Source organism: Apteryx mantelli, chromosome 16, assembly GCF_036417845.1.
Source record: "Apteryx mantelli isolate bAptMan1 chromosome 16, bAptMan1.hap1, whole genome shotgun sequence".
Classification (NCBI taxonomy): domain Eukaryota; kingdom Metazoa; phylum Chordata; class Aves; order Apterygiformes; family Apterygidae; genus Apteryx; species Apteryx mantelli.
In genome coordinates this window covers 18,652,871-18,671,598 of record NC_089993.1, presented here as the reverse complement: position 1 = coordinate 18,671,598, position 18,728 = coordinate 18,652,871, and the positions used below count along the sequence as shown (strand labels likewise).

General features: G+C 45.2%; 1 protein-coding gene across 2 annotated transcripts in view; it reads left to right on the top strand.

Annotated features, from left to right (window-relative positions):
• TOM1L2 (target of myb1 like 2 membrane trafficking protein) overlaps positions 1-18,468 on the top strand; it is a 58,752-nt gene extending 40,284 nt beyond the window's left edge. The window contains exons 13-16 of one of the 2 annotated variants that reach the window (XM_067306073.1): positions 9,520-9,579; positions 12,084-12,120; positions 12,652-12,845; positions 17,293-18,468. In XM_067306073.1, coding sequence (XP_067162174.1) covers positions 9,520-9,579; positions 12,084-12,120; positions 12,652-12,800 — 246 coding nt within the window. In that variant the 3' untranslated portion in view covers positions 12,801-12,845; positions 17,293-18,468. Of the gene's footprint in view, positions 1-9,519; positions 9,580-12,083; positions 12,121-12,651; positions 14,847-17,292 lie in introns of both variants that reach the window. The other variant, XR_010885787.1, reaches the window with a different exon arrangement.
• The last annotated feature ends 260 nt before the right edge of the window (positions 18,469-18,728 follow it).

Genomic DNA, 18,728 nt, shown 5'->3' with positions numbered 1-18,728 from the left:
TGAGCAGTTTCCAAGATGGCCCCACAAACACCCATGCCAGCACTACTGAGGGAAGGAGGGGAGGCATGGGGAGGTGGGGGGCAGAAATACGTTAGGGTGGTGAGACAGGAATTCCTGAAGCCAGCATTGCAGCCCAAGCCCCCTGTATCACGGAGCTGCTGTGCTGTGTTATTGGGAGGACCTTGGAAAGGATTTGAGAAGCTGTTCTTTGTTCCTAGCTAACCAAAAGCGAGCGCTAAAGGGGCTCACATTTAGCTACTGGTCAAGGAGGCTGTATTCCCTCGGTGGCCTTGGGGTCATGTCCTTATTTATTAACACTTTTGTTCTCAGCCAGTTCTGCTTGGGGCACCAGTGTGACGTGTCATTCACACCAGTGTAGCTGCTGCTCTGCCTGAAGTGTTGTCAGTTCAAAGGGCTGTGTCTAAGCTAATCTGATGGGTCAAAGTATTTTGGAGCAGACACTTTATGGGTTGTGGAACTTTGGGCTCTGAGATGTTGTAGCTCAGACTTTCAGCCTCTTTTCAAAGGTCCTGGTGACTGTATCATGTAATCAGAATAGCTTGTTTGGAAATGTAATCTTTCAGTAATTGGTAAACAATACTTTTATCAAGTGTCGTGAGGCTCATGGGTGTCTCTTCTTAAAGGAAATAAAAATTAAACTCTCCTAAAGTTACCAGCCCCAGCATGTGTGGGAAAAAATCTGGCAGTACTCAGTAAATGAAAGACATGCATTAATTTGGGTAGAGAGCTAATTTAAGAACAGCCCTAGGGAGGAGCCAAAAGCTTTGCAACACGTTCTTCACACACTTCTTGTTTCAGCACAGTTGTCCAGTGGTAAAATTCAGCACATCCAACATCTCTAACGTAGTCATTCTCAGAATGGTCTGCAGAGAGATGGCTGGTCACGTGGCATTGGCTGTCTTTTAATATGATTTAGCAGCTGGAAACAAGACAAGCTAAAAATACACTGTTTTCTTAATATTGCTTTTCCATGTTGGGAATTGCTTTTCTTGCCACAGAGAAGTTGTGTGATCATAACTGGGAGGAGAGGTGTCCAAGAAACAATTCTCTAACATTGTACAGGTAGCGGATAAAGTTGGAGTGATTTCCCCTTTTTTTCCTCAGCACAAGTAATGAAATGGTAGATAAGGTATTACAGCAGATTCTCCATTATCTGTTGTAATGTGGACAGGAGAGGTGTCCCACTTAAGATGGGTATTTGGAGTGAGGTACATAAACACACGAGTGGCTCTGTAGAGCCAGCCCAGTTCTGGCCAGTGAGCTGGAACTGCTAAGCTCTGCCGGTTCTGAGCAAGTCCTTCTGGAGCTGCAGAGATGACTCTGCACTATGGCCCTGGTTCAGGGATGTGGTGTGAAGAACAAGAAACCATCTTGAGAGTCTTTGTGTCGCTGTGCCGCACAGTCTGCAACCTGCGCCAGCCGCCGTGGGGAACTGGCATTGTCAGCAGTCCTTTTAACCTGCGTCGCTTTTAAAGACGGGCAGTTTGAAGGATTGCCAAAACACTTCAGGAGACTGTGATAACTTACCCTCCTGCTTGACACCATCATTAAAGCTGTCATATTACAGAATCACAGAATCACAGAAAGGTTGAGGTTAGAAGGGACCTCTGGAGATCAGTTAGTCCAACCCCCCTGCTCAAACAGGGTCATCTAGAGCATGTAACCCAGGACCTTGTCCAGGTTACTGTTAGAGTCTGAGGCAGAGTTTGGGAGTTTGGCTGCTGAGATCAAGCGGGTAATTAAGGTATGCTGTGAATTACAGCTTTATAGACAAGGGAGATTCCACTGTGCCTTATAGTAGGGTTTTCGGTGAAGTCTGACTGATTTTAGTAAGTTGTGTAGCTTTCACTTTCTCTTCTTCTAAGAAGATGACAAACATTAGCCTCACTTCTTATCAGCTTTTTTTTTTTTTTTAATAACAGTAGGGAGGAAGTGCTAAAATTCTGTAAACTGTCTATACAAAGTGAAGTGGTTGCGGTGAAGCCTATTCCTCCATGGACAGAGTTGAGAGGCAGCAAATGGGAATGTGGCTGTTGCCAGAAGCTACTGTGTGTGTGTGTGTGTGTGTGTGTGCATATCTATGTGTATGTGCACTTTTTAACTTGCTGCTGTTGTATTACTTTATCATGGGTGTTGCTGTGGTTTCTCTCTTTATGGACCTTTCTGTTCTCAACACAGAGGAGAGATAAAGGTGGGAACTCAGACATGGAGCCCATAGACAAGTGGCTAATTACACAAGGAATGGTGAGGACTTCACCAGTGAAGCGATTCCTACTGCCCACCCCAGTCCTTTTTTACCTAGAATAACCATCCTCCATTCACCTCTCATCCCACCCTACTGAACCACCTCAAATCAGACAGTACAAGGAGTTTGTTTCCCACCTACATCGTTACCTGGGACAAAGAGAAATATTTGTACGAGTTACTGGTTTATCCTGCACAAAGGCCTGTAACCAAATGAATCATTTGCAGAAGCCCAGATCATCTTCAGAACAGGCCCGGGGATCCTATTGGTTCCTTGTACTGTCTTGATTTACTTATGCAGTATCCACTTTTCGAGGGATAAACACAAGTCTCATGTAACTTATTCATAAAGAGGACACCTTCTAGATGCCTTTAAAGCAGCCCCTTCTGGCAACACTTAACTTCATGGTCTGGAAGAAACGTGGAGGTTGTGGGATCATACTTACTTGGTTTGAGTAAGGTTAGGTTGCTTCTGAGGACTCCTAGCTAGATTGACATCTTCCACCTCAATTAGGGAATTATGCTGGCATTAGAATTCGGACTCCAAAAGGTATAATAGTATTTCTGACTCTAAGGATTTAATTCCTATGCTGAGTGATGCCAGTGTTTTGGTAAAATTCAAGCTTCTGGAGATCACTGAATTTGTGCATGTTCTGACCTTGTTTGAAATTGTTGTTCAACAACATGCCTGTAGAGGAAAGTTCAAAAGCATGTCTCAAGTGCAGAAGTGAGAAAGGAGGTAACAAATAGCCTTAAAGCCAAGTTTTAAGACCAGTTTTGAATTCTTGGGCTATATAATCCATCATTTTAGGTGTTTGAAAATAGTACCAATAATGTGACCTACCTGTACAAAGCCCTGAAAGTCCTTCTGTGACAGTCTTTGTGACTGTAGCTGAATTAAGAAATTTGCAGTCCACAGTTCCCTTGTGGATTGGGGCAAATTTGCAGTGCGGCATGGCGGGACTGGGCATCAGGGGCCTATGGAATGGGAATACTGCCAGGGAGCACCTTGAAATTCCCAAACTAAATCTCCCAATACTTAGAAAGAGAAAACTATCCCAAGGTTAGGATGGAGAAAATTCAGAGTTTATAATATCAGAGTACATCAACTCTGTCAAACACTTTTCATTTAGATTTAGGTCTAATCCAGATTATTTCTGAGGCCCATCTTGTGAATCTGTCTGAAGAATATGCCTGGTGCATGCACAGTGTTCGGATACGTGCATATATATATATGCAGTCATATCTGCCTGCCTATTCAAGCACCCAAAAGCAGCTCTGTACCTGTTAGCACACGTAGGTAAACCCAGCTTCAGGTACCTTTCCTTGGGAGCCAGAGTTTCATTTCAGTGTCTGTCAGAGACCGGCAGCTCGTAACATGAGAGTGAAAGAGCTGTAAAATGAGCGGTGCCTGCTTCGCCTCTGATACTGTTGACTGTGCTTCACAGAGGCTCTTGCTGTTCAGTGGCTCTGTTGCAGCCAGAGATGTACTGTACCACTGTTAGATGCTCATCCATAATGAATAATCCAGTGATTGAGTTAGTTCCTCTTCTTTGCCTTTCCACTGTTTACAAGAGCAGGGAAGCATGAAGTTGGCACCCTGCCGTTCACACCACTCACGCCACTGCTTTATTAAAAAAACAAACACAATATTCGTTCATTGGCTTGTGGTTATTCAGTCTGGAAGAAGGATACTGCAGCATTCATGGAGGCATACGGATTTGGGGAGGGAAGGGGGTCTGGCTGTCCAGCCAGTCACTGCTCCTACAAGCCTGTCACCCTTGTTTGTATGCTAAATAGGAAAGAAAAATATCTAAAATAAAACCAAACTAATCATTAACTCTGTTTCTCTCTTAACTGGCTGTAGTTCTTAACCGTATTTATTAATACAACTTTATAGCATTTGCAATATAAGTGGAATAACTATCATCCCAGGTATGAACTTGATGTTGAAATTCTTTGATAACTTTTTGTACTTTTGAGATGAGGGGGGAAAGAGGGGTGAGCTGACACTGTGCCCGTACAACAGTAAGGCCACTGAAAGGATATTCTCCAGCTTTCTTCCTCTCAAAAAAGCCTACCAACGTGGTGTTCATATCCCTTGTGACCTGATATTCTTCCAAACCATGGTACTTTTAAGCTTAGGGTTGAGTTCTTCCCACTTCTTTGCCATGCATCTCAGCTCACCAACGTGCCTTTGCAGAGCAAAGCTCATTCAGGGCTCAGTGCATACTCTCCTGGTGAATTTGGCAGCATTGTTTCTGTTTCAGTTTAATTTACAGTTCAGTTTTGCTAGCAGTGTGGTGCCAGGGCTGTGAAGAAACAAACTACACCTGTGTCCACTGCAGCAATGCCTACAAAACTAGTGTAGACATAATTATAGCTATGGAAAACACTCCTGGTTCAAATGTGAGTTACTGCACTTAGGGATGTTATGTAAGCTATTTCAGTAAAAGATCTGTTTGCATTGTAAGGTCTGGGTTCTTGCTAGTAACTTAAGTCATGCAGGTGTCATGTAAGGGTCTGTATCAGCAGCTCTTAGTCACAGTCTTTAACATCAGGTGACCACATTTTAGTGCAAGTAATTCCTGTACCCCTTGTCCTGAATTTGGGCAGCTATTGAGGTTTATGTGATTAGATTCCTTGGCTAAAATGATCTGTTGCTCTGCTCACGTGCCAACTGGATATTTGTTATGAAAGTGAGAAGCAGATGTTGCCTAGCTCACCATGTCAGGAGAGACCTTATTTGAGATGGTGGCAGGAAAAGTGAAGCAGAATTCACAGAAGATGATACGAACAGTTTTTTTCTTGCCTAACATCCTGACTGCCACCAACCTGTCTGGCCAGAGAGCAGATTCTTCTCCATAGTAAAGATATGTGAATAAAGATTAAATGAAGCCTTTGTTGAGATGTTGTTAATTAGTAACAGAGCGGGATGCCGCCATGTCTGCCCTCAATAAAGAGAGATAGGATCTAAGATGTGCTTGGGTAACATGAGACTATTGAAATACGTCATCTTCTTGGAGACTAAATGACTTGAATTGCAGACAAACTGAGAAATAAATGTTTGAAGATCTTGTTTTTTCTATGCGGTAGGACCTCTCTCCCTTTTGAAGGCAAGCAGGCATGTTCCCTTGGTCTGAAGACCACATGGGTTTCATTATCCATCAAGTCATTACATTTTATGGAGCACTCTACAGGGACAAGTCTGATACCCCGTGTGAATGAAGGGTTTCACTGTCTGGACTTGCCTGTCAGATCCAGATTGGCTGGTTGTTGTACGGGCACATCAGGCTGTGTTGGGGAACATGCTGCACCTGAGCTCTTGCCTTCCCCATCTATGTGATGTGTAAACACAGTTACAAGTAATCAAGTAGCTAATTAAATCCTTGCATGTGAAGTCAGATGTGTTCTAATATTGAGGCCAGGAAGCTATTTCAAGATCACAACAGCCTTAAATAGATTATAGGACTGTAGTAGTAAGCTGGAGTAGACAGCGTGCGTCTTAGAGCTCTAATTCTGCTGCCGCAGGAATGACAGACGTTTTTTTCCTATTGCTAACTAAGGGGGAAAGTGGATAGCAGCCAACCAAGTATTGGTGTCAGCTTCATTAAACATCTAGAAAGAAGTGAATTAAGTAAGCTACTACAAGGCAGTATTCTAGCAACAATTAGCATGAACCTTGTTAAACGTTTTAAGAACATTAATGAGCTCACCTAGAGACCTGAATTGTCATTTCATACCTGCTTCTTTTCCAGTGGGATCATTTTTAATAGAAATAAAATGTGATAATAATAACCTCAAACTGTCTTTTTAAGGGTAGAATATTGGATTTTATGAGGAAATATATTGGTAATACTCTTTGGCTTTTGACTGCTAGTGAAAACACCAACACAATCTAACTTAGATAAGTATGAACTTGAGTTCCAGGTTCCCGTGGGTTTTGTGGGACTGAAAGCTCACGTTTGTTCTCCTAGCTGTCCTTTTCCATTTTCCTTTCAGGACTGTTTAGAGGACCCCATTGGTAGGATTTTCCAAAGAATAAAAAAAAAGGAATTTGAACAACAAGTACTTCATCTTTTAATTAAAACTAGTTATTTAAAGTACCCTGAAATATTTTATGACTTAATTGCCACATACTAAATGTATAGATTTTAAAAGAGAAATCACAATATCTTTATAAAAACAGCTCTTTCTGCCAACGCTGACTATCTAGGGAGCTGTCGTGCCAAGACTGAGAGCTTCACTAGACCGTGTATGCTTGCATAATCAAAGTATTAACAAGACACTATCCCATTTTGAAGCCATTTCCATTTAGTCTGTGGCTGCCACCACTGTTTGTTATCAGAAATTGTTGCCTTTTTCAATGTGTAAACTAGCTAATTTATTTTTACATTGCTTCTGTTGTGCTTTAGGGAGTTAATCTTGACAAAACTACCCTCCGCATTCTTGAATTTAGGACTTCTGGAAAGGGGAAGACTTGCCAAGTACGCAACTGACTGGCAAAAATTAAAATTCTGTGTGTGGTCAGTTATAGTAGATGTTATATTTAAAACATTTTAAAACATCTAGTTACTCTTCAGAGTACTTTTTTCCCTCTTTATTCTTGAACAAATCAAACCTGATACATTCAGCGCATGTTTTATGGGAATAATGGGGCGCAGAGTCTGAGGAAAGTAAATTGGCAGTTTGACCGTGGAAGGAGCAATGGATGCAAATCCTTGGCTCTTCTATAAGCGCGTTGAAAGTGCTGGAAGATGGGGGGAAGTGTTTCTAAAGGTCAACTCTGGATAACAAATAACTGACATGCTCAAATGTTTATCTTACAACTCTTAGTACTTCTTATATATGACCTGCAAGAAGTGTTCTTGCACTTCTAAGGTTTTTATTTGTTTGTTATATAAAGCAGGTCTGTCTGAAAATAAATTTTTGTTTGTTTGTTTGTTTGTTTGTTTTTAGCCTTACAAAACAGAGCAGCTTAGACTCTGAAACTGCTGAAATGTTTTAGAGGACTCCTTGCAGAGTTGGAATGCTGCAATTCTCGGGGATCCATTACTTGCCAGGGCATCTGTAGAGTTTTCAGGATAACCAAGATTTGAATTCCTGTTCCTCCTGATAGGGGGTCTGCAGTACCACTGCACTTTTTAGAGCAGCTGCATTTATTCACAGAAAAGCAAAAGAAGATACTATTTCCCTCCTCCCCCCATGCATACTTTCTCATGTCATTTTTAAAGAAGCCTAGGTACCTTTCTGAGCTGCGTGCTAGCCAACAGCTCTGAAGGCTACACTTTCCAATGCATTAATTATTGTGTGCAGTGTTAAGTAATATAAGAGAGAGACAGTGGTTGAAACTTCAGCAGTAGTTTTTAGGTTGCTGTAGGCTGAATAAATCCATTGTTTTGCATCCCTGCAGCCAGTGTTTTCCAAAGTTGTTAAACTAACAAGTCCGTTCTACAAGATGTAGCTTGTCCTCAGGAACTAACACGTTGGAAGATGTGCACAGAGCCCTCCTCCTGCTAACGGTCATCCTGGCCAGCTCACAGAAGCTTCAGCGCACTGAGTTAGCGCTGTATGTGCGCGATTCAACTCTTCATTGCACGTGAAAAAGGAAGAGTTATCCTAAATCTAGCCCATTCTAGGCTAACGGAGTTGAGCGGTCCCTTGGAGCAAGATGCTGTAGTTCTCCCACCTGTAGATGAGCCCTGGTTTTCTAGCCCCTTGACATAACTAACTTACCTCAGCAGCCCTCGCCTCAAGCAAAGGCTTGAATGACCTCCTTAGAGCCAAGGGCCACTGGATGAGAAGAAAATAGTTTTGAGGAGGCCTGTCAACCAGCAGCAGCCTGCACCGCTGCCTCTGTGGTTCACTATCCATCTGTCCTCCTCCACTACAAGTCCCTGGGAGAGCTGTGTCCCCCGGTAAATTCATCTACAAAGCCTCTGCCAGCTCTTCTTCCCCTGAGAGCTTTCAGGCAAAACTCCGGACAACCTCTGACACCTTTTCTTCCCAGAAAAGCTTCTCTAAAGCTGTTCTAGCACTGTCAAGATCTCTCTGCTCCCAGTCCAGCAGCTCAGCTGCCGTGTGCTGGCCTGGAACCTGGATGCCTGACATTGTTTCTCAAGCTTTCTTCAGGCTGTCCTTACTGGATGTATTGTGGTGTTTTCCTGTTTACTTCTCCCGAAGCCCTCTGCTATGTTTAGGCGGTGTAGTTCGTCAGGAAATTCTACATCTAATATGTAGTAATTTCCCTTTGCGGGCCTGGCCGCCTCGAGTGCTCTGTGAAATAGTTACACGTGAGCGCTCAGCGTGCTGCGTCCGCTCTGCCTGTCACAGCTGCGCAGCCCAGCGCTTTTGCGGTTTTATCGCAGGAAGAGAGGCAAACCTTTCATGCCTTTTTGTTAAACCGTTCGCAGAGGTCTGCCGGGCACGCTCCGGTGAGCCTCACTGCAGCGTTCAAAGGCTTTGCCGTGCTGGAGCGGGAGCCGAGAGGAGCGTGTCCTGGGCTTCCTGCCTCGGCTCGCCCGGGAGCTGCTGCCCCGGCCTCCTCCGTACTTTCACCTTTGAGACGCTGCGCTTGGCGCTGGCTGGCACCCGTTCAGCCCTGCCGCCTCCGCTGCAAGAGGGCCACCTTCGGCAGAGGCGCGGGGCTGGCGAGCTGGGGCAGCTTTGTTTTGAAGTGCTGTGCCAAGGTTCGCCAAGCCCTCGGTGCCGTGGCGGGAGGAGGATCTGGAAGGAAGCACGACAGTGTATCTTGGGCTCTGAACACCTTCAGAGAAAATCCAGTTTGCCTTTATAAACTCTGAAGACTCTGAGCCCCTCTTTTTGCTTAACCCCTCATTGTGGCTAATACCCATAAAAAAAAAGTGTGTGAATTTAACATTTCAAAACCTAACTGATATCCAGTATTCTACCCTTAAAAGCTTTTCACGATCAAGATTAGAATCATCAGTCCGTCCTGATGGTTTTAATGTGTGGTCGGAAAGTTACCCATCTTATGCTGGCATCCGGTCACATCATTCCCCATAATCTTTCTCTTGGTTTCGTTAGCCTTGTTGTTCATAATTTCCTTTCCAAGTGTTTCTTTATTTGAAATGCCATTTATATTTTGTTGCCTTTTTTTTCCAGCACATCTTACATCTTTGTTTTTGTTTTGTTTTTAATCTTATTTCTGGCGTTTTCCATCGCTCTGTGGCCATGATTGTGGATGTGTTTTGGTTTTTGCCTGCCTTGCTGTTCTCTCGCTGCACTCCCTAGATCCCTGTTGCACAGTCCTCTGTCATGGATGACATTGAGGAGTGGCTCAGTACCGACTTGGTGAGACTCTTTATATTTTCATTTTTCCCATGGGCAATAGCACTTTGTATGGATGACTTTCAATACACTGCTAAGTTATTGGTGCTTCTTTGTGGTTAACAGGGAGGCAGTGAAACTTCCAAATCATATACCTATTTCCCTTTGAGTGAAACATAGAAGTAGGGGGAGATAGGGTTGTGTCCAGCAATACAATCAAAACATTTTTTTCTCAGCTGTTTTATTTCACTCCTCCATTTTAACATCACAGAATTGCATGCATTCCAGAAATGGCACGTTCCTGATTCCCATATGGGAAAGCAATTAAACATGCGCTAGAGTTTACCTGTGTTCTTCACAGGACTTTAAGCACATGCTTAAAGTTGCATTAGCTTTGACAGGATCTAAGTACATGCTTAATTTTAGGCATGTTTTTAAGAGCGTGCTGAATCAGAGCTTAGATTCCTTTCAAACTGAGATGTGTCTGTTCAAATCAGCAATCAGGAAATTTTGACATGTTTAATAATATTAATAAAAATTTATAACAACATCCCTTCAACATTTGTAACTTTTTGTTTCTCCTAAAAGATTATTGTCTGGCAATTATTAAACAAGCAAACAAACCAAAGACTTTTAACTAAAAGTAGCTTTTTGATTCAGTCTGGAGTTTATTTTGCTGTACCTATACACACTTGTTTAAACAGTGGTACAGCTAGTATGCATTTATTTAGGTCTGCTTTTAATGTAAATACCTGGCTCAAATTAACTGAGTGTATTTTGAGGAGGGGTGGTGGCTTGCATTTAAAACTGTTCTTTTAAACACAGTGTTAGTGAATTGAAGTGTTTCTTTGTGGTCACCATATCTGTAAAGCCCATCTCCTTCCATTACTTCTTACAACTTCAGAGATTGCCCCCAGGTAACTCCCTGCTCCTTAGGGTCTCCTCCAACTCTTGCCTGCTCAACCTCCTGCCGGGGCGGCAGCTCGGCAGGAGCTGCGGGGTTCAGGCCCGGCTCCCCGGCTATTGGCAGAAGAACTGCAGACACGCTCCGACACGTAGTCCTCTGTTCGAGCACCAAATGAGCTGATTGTATGGAAAGGAAGAAGAGGTTCCTTCTCTCAAAAGCTATTTAAAGTATTTCAACAAATCCTGGGTTTCAGTGTTTAAGTTTGGTAGATTGACTATCTTTAAAATGTCACTGATTTTCAGCAGCAGGTAGTATTTTCAGGTCACGGTACAGGCAGTCATTTTCAAATTTAATTACAAACTAGCCTCATTCTTTTTAAAAAAATACAGTAAATGTAACATATCCTCTCTGCTTAAACAGTAAACTTTTGCCTTTGCCATTTAAATTAATTTAGCAGGAGAGAAAATCTTACGGAGAGATGTCGAGGTAGTTCTGTACGTCTGTCACGCCCTAGATAGCACTGTTCAAAACAAGCAAAGCACAGAAGTGCAGGGTAGACACCTGAACAAGCCTGGGTATCGCCTGCACTCTGGCCACAGCCCGCGAGCCCCATCATAACCATACATGGATAAATGTACCCTCTGAGAAAGTTTGGATTGGATTTTTAGTTTTCTGTCTGGGTTCCCCCCCTCCTGTTTTTGTTAAAGGTTCGTTTCAGCTCCCTGCTTCCCAGCTGAACAAGTTACAGATTAGGTTAGCTAAACTTTATTTTTTTCCTTGTCCTTTTTGGAGTACATTGGAACAAACAGTACATGTGCTTGTGAAACAGTGGCTGCTGTGTGTACCTTTGGAAACTTCTGTACAGTGGAAAGCTATTAGATGCTAGGTGATATTTAATTCTCAGGCATGAAACACCTGTGTGAGGCAATCACTGTGTTCCCATTCTCCTGGTAGGGAAGCCAGGGCATGTCAAAGTAGGTTCAGCTTGAGACTTTTAAGTAGTGTTGCAGTCCATTTTTAACATCCTGATAGGATGACAATTATGCCACCTCCTTGGACTAGATTTAATCATCTCCATGTTAAGGAACTGTTGCGAATTTACATGTTGAAATGCACGCAGCTGGGAGAAATGCAGTGAGCCTGTGGCATCCCAGCCCTTGTATCTCATGGACATATGCTAACTGCCCAACAGTTTCTTTCCTCCAGCCGCAGTCCTGACTTTTTAAAGGACTGTATGACAGAAAAGATGGCATCTCGTACAGTGTTTGTATGGCTCATACGGCTCAGTTTTTGACCAGGCCTATTATCTGAAGTGGAGACAGAGTTGGACTGTCACTTAGGTCCAGCACGGAAAGCATAGCTATCGGATGCCACCAGTGATCTTCAGAAGCATCTCTAGCACCCTCTAGCACCATCTTCCCCTTGCTTTGCAGTACAGTGAAATGTCAGTCACCGTTGGCGTCCTGACATGGGAGCCATGTGATTTCTCTAGTTCACCCTGCTCAGATAGTTACTGTGTAAAAACAGGTGATGGAAACTGTCCAGTTGCTTTAAATGTATGTAGAGGATAATAGTGAAGTGCTGCCTGTGTGTTCATATATGCCTTTTGTTCCAATTGCAGAAAGGAGAAGAACTGGAAGAAGGAGTGACCAGTGAAGGTAAGCAGAGGTACCCGTGGCTATGAGCTGTTCCCAGGTTAGTGTGCAGGCTGCGTTACCTGCTTTGATCCCTGCTGAGATGCTGACTTCTCCCAGGCTGATGTTTCACAGCAAATATTTCTGCACTTGGAAAGGGAGGAGAGTATTTCCGAAAAAAATGTTAGTATTTATTGTGGTAGGAGCCCTTCCGGCTTTACATGCTTTCCTGCCATCTTCCCTGGGCTGTGTACCGTGTTTGTGCCAAGAAGAGTGCATACCTGAGCTGCTCAGCCCTTTGGAATGATGTTTCCGTGCTTCTGTCCCAGCCGATGGAATAGCGTGGGTTTTGATTGCCTCTGCTGACTGAACAAGGGTATCTCAAAGGACATGTGTACCCTTTTCTGAGGAAGTCAGATTGTACAAGTGTGTGTGCCTGAGAACACCGCCCAACGTGACATCAGGCACTAGATTTTTAGACCCTGCTAACCTCTGTCCTTGGGGCTAAATGTACAGCCCCAGTTCTTACTTGTCTTCCTTGTTTTTACCTTGCAGAGTTTGACAAATTTTTAGAAGAACGAGCCAAAGCGGCGGAGATGGTCCCCAATCTACCATCCCCTCCCCTGGAAGCCCCCACCCCTCCAACAAATTCTTCCAGCAGGAAAAAGCAAGAGCGCTCAGAGGATGCCCTCTTTGCACTGTGAAGATTGCTCTTAGCTCCCCCTCATGCTCTGCAGAAGAATGTTGCTGTACGGCCACTTCGTCCTCTCACAGTACTTGGCTAACAACGACCCTTTTCCCCTCCTGGTTTCGTAGATTGCTTCTCCTTCTCTCTCTCTCTCTCTCTCTCTCTCTTTCTTTCAAACAATCCATCCCCACAAGCTGACTCTTTCTATTTAAGTCCAACACTATTCCTGCCAGACCACAATTCTCCAGCACTTGCTTAATCCCCTCCTTTCTATCCCAGCTGCACAAAACCAGCTCTTGATGCTGAAAACCCCTTTAGAATGCATGAGTACGTCATACTGTGTTGAAACAAAAGCCTAGAGGGAGAGAGCAGCCTTGCCCTTCAATTTATGTAGGGATCATCCTCTTCTGTAGGCAGGTCCTGCCAAGTAGACTGCTCTGTCGATCAGCATGTAATTGACTGAGCTGGAATGTTCAGGAGGAGTGTGTCTTTATTTTTAGATAAAATGTTAATGTATTGGCTTTCGTGTCGGTTTCGACAGCAAGGAACAACTGTTCCCCTTTCAACATGTGCTTCACAAGTCAAAATCCTTTACTCTCCCACTCACACATCTCCCAGTACCATATGGTGGTCGTTTTCCCCCACTTTGTGCAGCGCTTCATATTCTTAATCTCACAGGGTATTTTTTCCTTGTGTTTTATCTGGGCTTGCTCTAATTTGAAAGCAGTCTGTTGGCCGTGTCCAGTAGCTCTGGCAGTTGACAAGAATGAAGAACACTGGGCTAAATGGAAGCTGTAACACTAGTGCATGAAGCATTTTGCTCTTTGGGAGAGCATACTCACATGAGGATTTTTTCTAGTGTGTTTGCCTTTTAAAATAGCTAGATTATTTTGTCCTTACCTTAGATTCCTTCTTCAGTGACTGTACAGCTCAGCATTTGTCTCAACTGTTGTAAATAACATCCATGCAAATGGATGGGACTTGCTCATGGACTGGGTGTGAACTGAGGTTCCTGGACTCCCTGCCATGTCTGGTAGGATTGACATGCTCATTCTTGGTCGTAGGTATGAGAAAAAGGGGCAAACCTTTCCCAGGCTTGTATGAGAATCCTGAGGGAAAGGGTTACCCGTGGAGAGATTAGCCAGTACAGTGGCCGTCTGTGCTAGAGGTGAAACTCTTCATTTCCTTCTAGGTTTGGGCCTGAGAGAGCGTTGGATGATTGTGGCCGTGTTATATGCAATCCCAAGAAGTTCTGGAGTGTCCTTTGGTACCTCTGCTCCTTTATAACGCCCAGCTCCTAAGGGGCTATTGTCTGCCTTCTAGTTCAAGAACATTTCCTTTGCTTGCCAGAGGCACGGCTGATAACGCTGCTCCTCCTGGAGCTGCCAAAAGGAATTTCCACCATGTGCGTCTGCCTTGCTGGGCTGACACACGGAGCTGGAGCAGACAGCCCACACTGCGCTTGAGCCCTCCTTGCGTCCCCCAGCATGTTCCTTGGTAGGAAGCCAGTGGCACAAGATGGCAGGATCAAAGTGAGAGCTGAACGCTGTGTGGCAGAGTGTATCTCCTGTCCTGACAAAGAGGCGCTTTATCAGATGAACGCCCATGCAGGCAGCGCTCCGCTCAGCAGCGCTCCAGCCCCTGTTCCGCGGGGCACGAGTTGTCTTAGGCAGCCAGCCACTTTGTTCCGACTTGGCATGTCTGAGCTTCCTGGGATGCTGATGTGTGTCGGGCTCTCTCAGAAGTTGTTCTAGACGAAGAAGCCACAGTTTTAACTGTGTTTACGGAGAATTGTGTTTAGATTCAACTAAAGCTGCTTTTCCCTGCACCAGTTCCCTGAATGTTAGTTTTAAACAGCTGATGTGAAAGCGATAGACGCTTTTGTCTGAATGTGGTTATTTCAGCTCATAACATACTCTCTAGGGTACCCCGTGCTTTGGTAGGTTGTGACACATATAACCTCTTCCCAGATGGCCTGTTTGCAGCATGGTGGTCTTTGAGAGCTGCCACATTCATCTTTGGAGGAAAGCGTTGTTGGTACAGGATTTCCAGGCAGTCCCAGGTCAGATGTCACTCTGTCCCTGCTCATCCTCTCCTCTGTGCTGCCCTACTTGCATTTTCTCCCTGGATCTCTCTGTATGTAGCTGGGCCCAGGCAAGGCTGCACTGGCACCCACCAGTGCTGACTTAGCACCTCTTTGCTCCTCTGTAGCTCGCTGCTCCCCGTCAGCTCTGCACTGTGCAGAAAATAGCATGGCTTGCAAGTGGGCTAAGAAAAATCAGTGTAAGGATGGAGATGGCTTGAGGATGGAGCTGCCTGTTCTCCCCACCTGCTAACCTTCCCCCTCAGTTGAAGTCCTGCTGCATGAATCTGCAGGGGGTTTCTCTCTGTTTCATCTTTGTGGCTCATGTAAGTGCCAGGACAGTCTGTCTTGGAAGGCTGGTTGGTTGCCTGTGTGTGCTGCTGCCCTCATACACTGCTCTCTGCCTGGTTAACAGGAGGTGAGCCCATTGCTCAGGAGCTGGTTGCCAGACACCCCACTGCCAGCTCCTGCCAGACTCTGCTTTCTGCAACGCGTCAGATGTGGCCACAAGTTCCCAGGAAACTGGGGAAACTTCCACTATGACGCTGATTTGATTTCAGACGGTGTCTGGTGATTGCCTGAGCAGTCTTGCCAGCACAAGATGAATTGTTGGTATTCCTGTCAATGCAAAAAGCTCTGTGGGCATCTTAAGTGCGTATTTTCTTTTCTAAATCCTTGACCCTGTAAATGGCCACATCAGGTGATTCTAAGCATGTTAATCCAGCTTCCCTGCCAAGACCCAAGAGATAATCACATTGCTTAAGCATGGGGATACTGTCAAATGATGCTGAGTGGCAAGGATGTCGCTGGTGCTGTCACTGGAGCCCCCTGCAGAGCCCCACTGCCGGCAGATTTACTGCAATTCTTCCCCCACCCATCAGCAAAGAAAAAGGGAGGTGGGGGTGGCTAACCTTCCCTCTTTCTGTCATGCTAAGCCTGGCCTGTGTCTTCTAGTTGTTGCTTTAGAAAGAGTCTGGGCCTTTCTGGAAGCCTTTGCAGCGCTGTTCCTGATTGACTGCTCCCTCCGACTGGGGAAGGAAATCAGATGCACCAAGACAGCTGGGGTTGAGTGGAGATGGGCAGCGTGTGTAAGGATAAGTCAAGGGACTCTCTCCTGTGCTCGTAACCTCAGGCGCTTCACAGTCCCCCCTGTCATCCTACATCACCGCCGGGAAGCAAGGGCACCGTTTTCAGGGGGTGGCAGGTGCTGTCGGCATAAGCAGCCGCTTTGGCAGAAGTAGGACAGCACTCGGGAGATTGCTTCCTTAGGAGATGTGTGCTCAGCCTGGAGGAGATGGTTAAACATACTCCTGGTGCGACCCTTGATGGGTCTGGTATAAGCACAGCCTCCACCACAAGCCTCCTGGGAGCTCCGAAGTCAGCGGTAGGTGGTGGTATTGTTGGAGCGAGTTAGATTTGGGGCTGAACCCGTGCGGCCTAGCTCTTGCAGCACTGGGCATGTAGGGGGCAGGAGACACCGAAGGGAACTGAGTGTGCAGCATAACGGACGGTTTAGCCCAAGCCTTCTTTAATAAACTTAAGAGCTACACTAGAGCTTCCCTAATATCCTGTATCAGGATCTCTCATCTTCCCCATCATGTTGTGGTCTGCAAAAACCTGAGCAGTGGAAACTGTTTGGGGAAAAGGGAAGGGCTTTTTTCGCTTCAGAAGACTGACCTCTCGATTTACTCTTCCTTAGCTTTCACTGTAAATGCTTCCTCTGTGCAAGTGGGCAGAGAACCTGTGTGGCTCCGATGCTTGCAAGAAGAGGGATGGAGCTGTGGTTTGAACTACTTTCCCTGAGAAATAACATCCCAAAGCTTTCTAGGCCTATTAGGAATCACAGCTTGACACTCAATGACACTAAATTATTATTGGGATCCGTTGTAAGTTCTAATAATACCCTATTCTAGGTTAAAATATTTATTTTGTCAATATATTTTCAGTATGTTTTTTAACCTCTTCTGTTAACCCTGTGTGTGCTGAGATGTAAGAAATGAATGATTTCTATTTAAATATATCCTTTGGGGTTTTTTAATTGTTGCGTGTAGATTTCAGCTGCTTCTCTAGCAGGTGTAATAGATAACAATGTGCTGTACAGACATTTAGGGTGTTTAGTATGTAGGCAAGGCTCACAGGAGAAGAGCTCATAAAAACATAGCATGGTTTTTCTTAAAGGGAACAGCATAGGTACGGGGAATGGTCCATACAGGGACCCTCACGTAGCCTCCAGCACACCTTTCCCCTTCTGATCATCACAACCTGTCTCTGAAACGTGCCGATCAAATCAGCTCGGGCTCTTGCATTTTCAGGGTTGTTTTTACCCTTCCAAGCTGAAGAAGGATTTTGGTTGGGGTTTTTGTTTTGTTTGGGTTTGTTCAGGTTTTTTATGGAATAAATTGTCTGTTTCCACTTTTAAATGGAGGACTCTGCAGAGCCAGCTGCGGTGGCGAGATGTTTCCCTCCAGTGGCGGAAGAACAGACGCAGGCGGTGGTTTCAGGCCCAGGGCAGAGGTGATCGCCCCCCTCCCTTAAGCCATACCAGGAGCTGGGCCCACACCACTCCGGCAGCCCCAGCCAGCGCAATCTGTTCCTGCTTCCCCTTATTCAATGCTCTTCTATTTTCAGCCATGAGAACAGGACATGCAGACCAGGGGAGCAAACACAGCAGCATTTTCAGCAGGCTTTTTGGTCCTATGAATTGTCAGGTCTTGTGGCTGCTGGGCTGCGCTGTGGAGTGAGAACTGCTCGCGCTATCTGCGTCCCCAGGTCAGCCTGCTCCAGCTCAGTCAGTGTTTACCTCCTGAATGCTAACCGCAAGACTTGCAGAGCCTCCCCTGGAAAAAAACAGCTCAGGACAGTTATTTTTATGGAAATAATGAAGCAGGCAATCGGTGAGTGGGTTTGTAGCCTTTTTGGAGGTAACCCTTCAGCTGCTGGGAGCACCCACTGCCATTGGGGCAGGCTGCGTGCTCTGTCCCCAGCCTCCTGGCCCCAGTGTCACCGCACCGTTCCCACTTCTGCCTTCCCCAGGCCATGGCAGCAGTTTGCTCCTCCATCCTGGAGAAAGGTGAGGTTGCATTTTGCTGAGGGCTGGCTAGGTTTGGCGCCCCGCCACGCTCTTGTGCTGGTTCTCTTTAGCCCATGGCAAGCATATGCCGAACATCCCACCCTGCTGTGTGTTTTTATGAGTACAAGCTTCTCATTCTGTACATGTTATTATGAGCTATTGTTAACCCTACAAATGTAACCTGTGTAATAGCTTTTCTGTATATTACAGCTGTAGGCTTTCCAGATAAAAGTGGATAATATTTATTTACTGAAGATATTGGATATTTTTTTGTTTGGGAATGGGGTAGGGGGAGAAGGGGAATGTAACTGTTTAAAGAGATTGACTATGTAAAGAGAAACAAAATACCCAAAAAGCAAAGAAACCCAACACTAAAATGTTGCTGTATTCATGTAGAAAGTGTTTACGTAAGGATGATACAACTGTATTAATCTACCATTGTTTAACTCGTTCCGGAAATCATCTCTACTTTGGTTCCTGCATGTGAGATACTCCAATAAATGCACTACTAGTGTGAACTGTAGGATGGTATCGATCTGTCTCTCAGGTGTTGTCTCGCTCTGCTCCACTGCCCAGCCTAAACACACTGTCCTGAGGGTGAGCCCTAAAGAAGTGCTCAGTCTGTAGCTGCTTTTGGGGCCCATCAGATCTCCAGACACTTATGGCGATGCCAGTGCTTGCATGATGCCGTCTTTTGGGAATCCTCTGTGCCTTCGTATGAGAGGCCCGGGTGTTCTCACCTAGAGAAGGGCTCTCCCCCGGTGGAAGATGTTCTTCATGTCTTTACATAG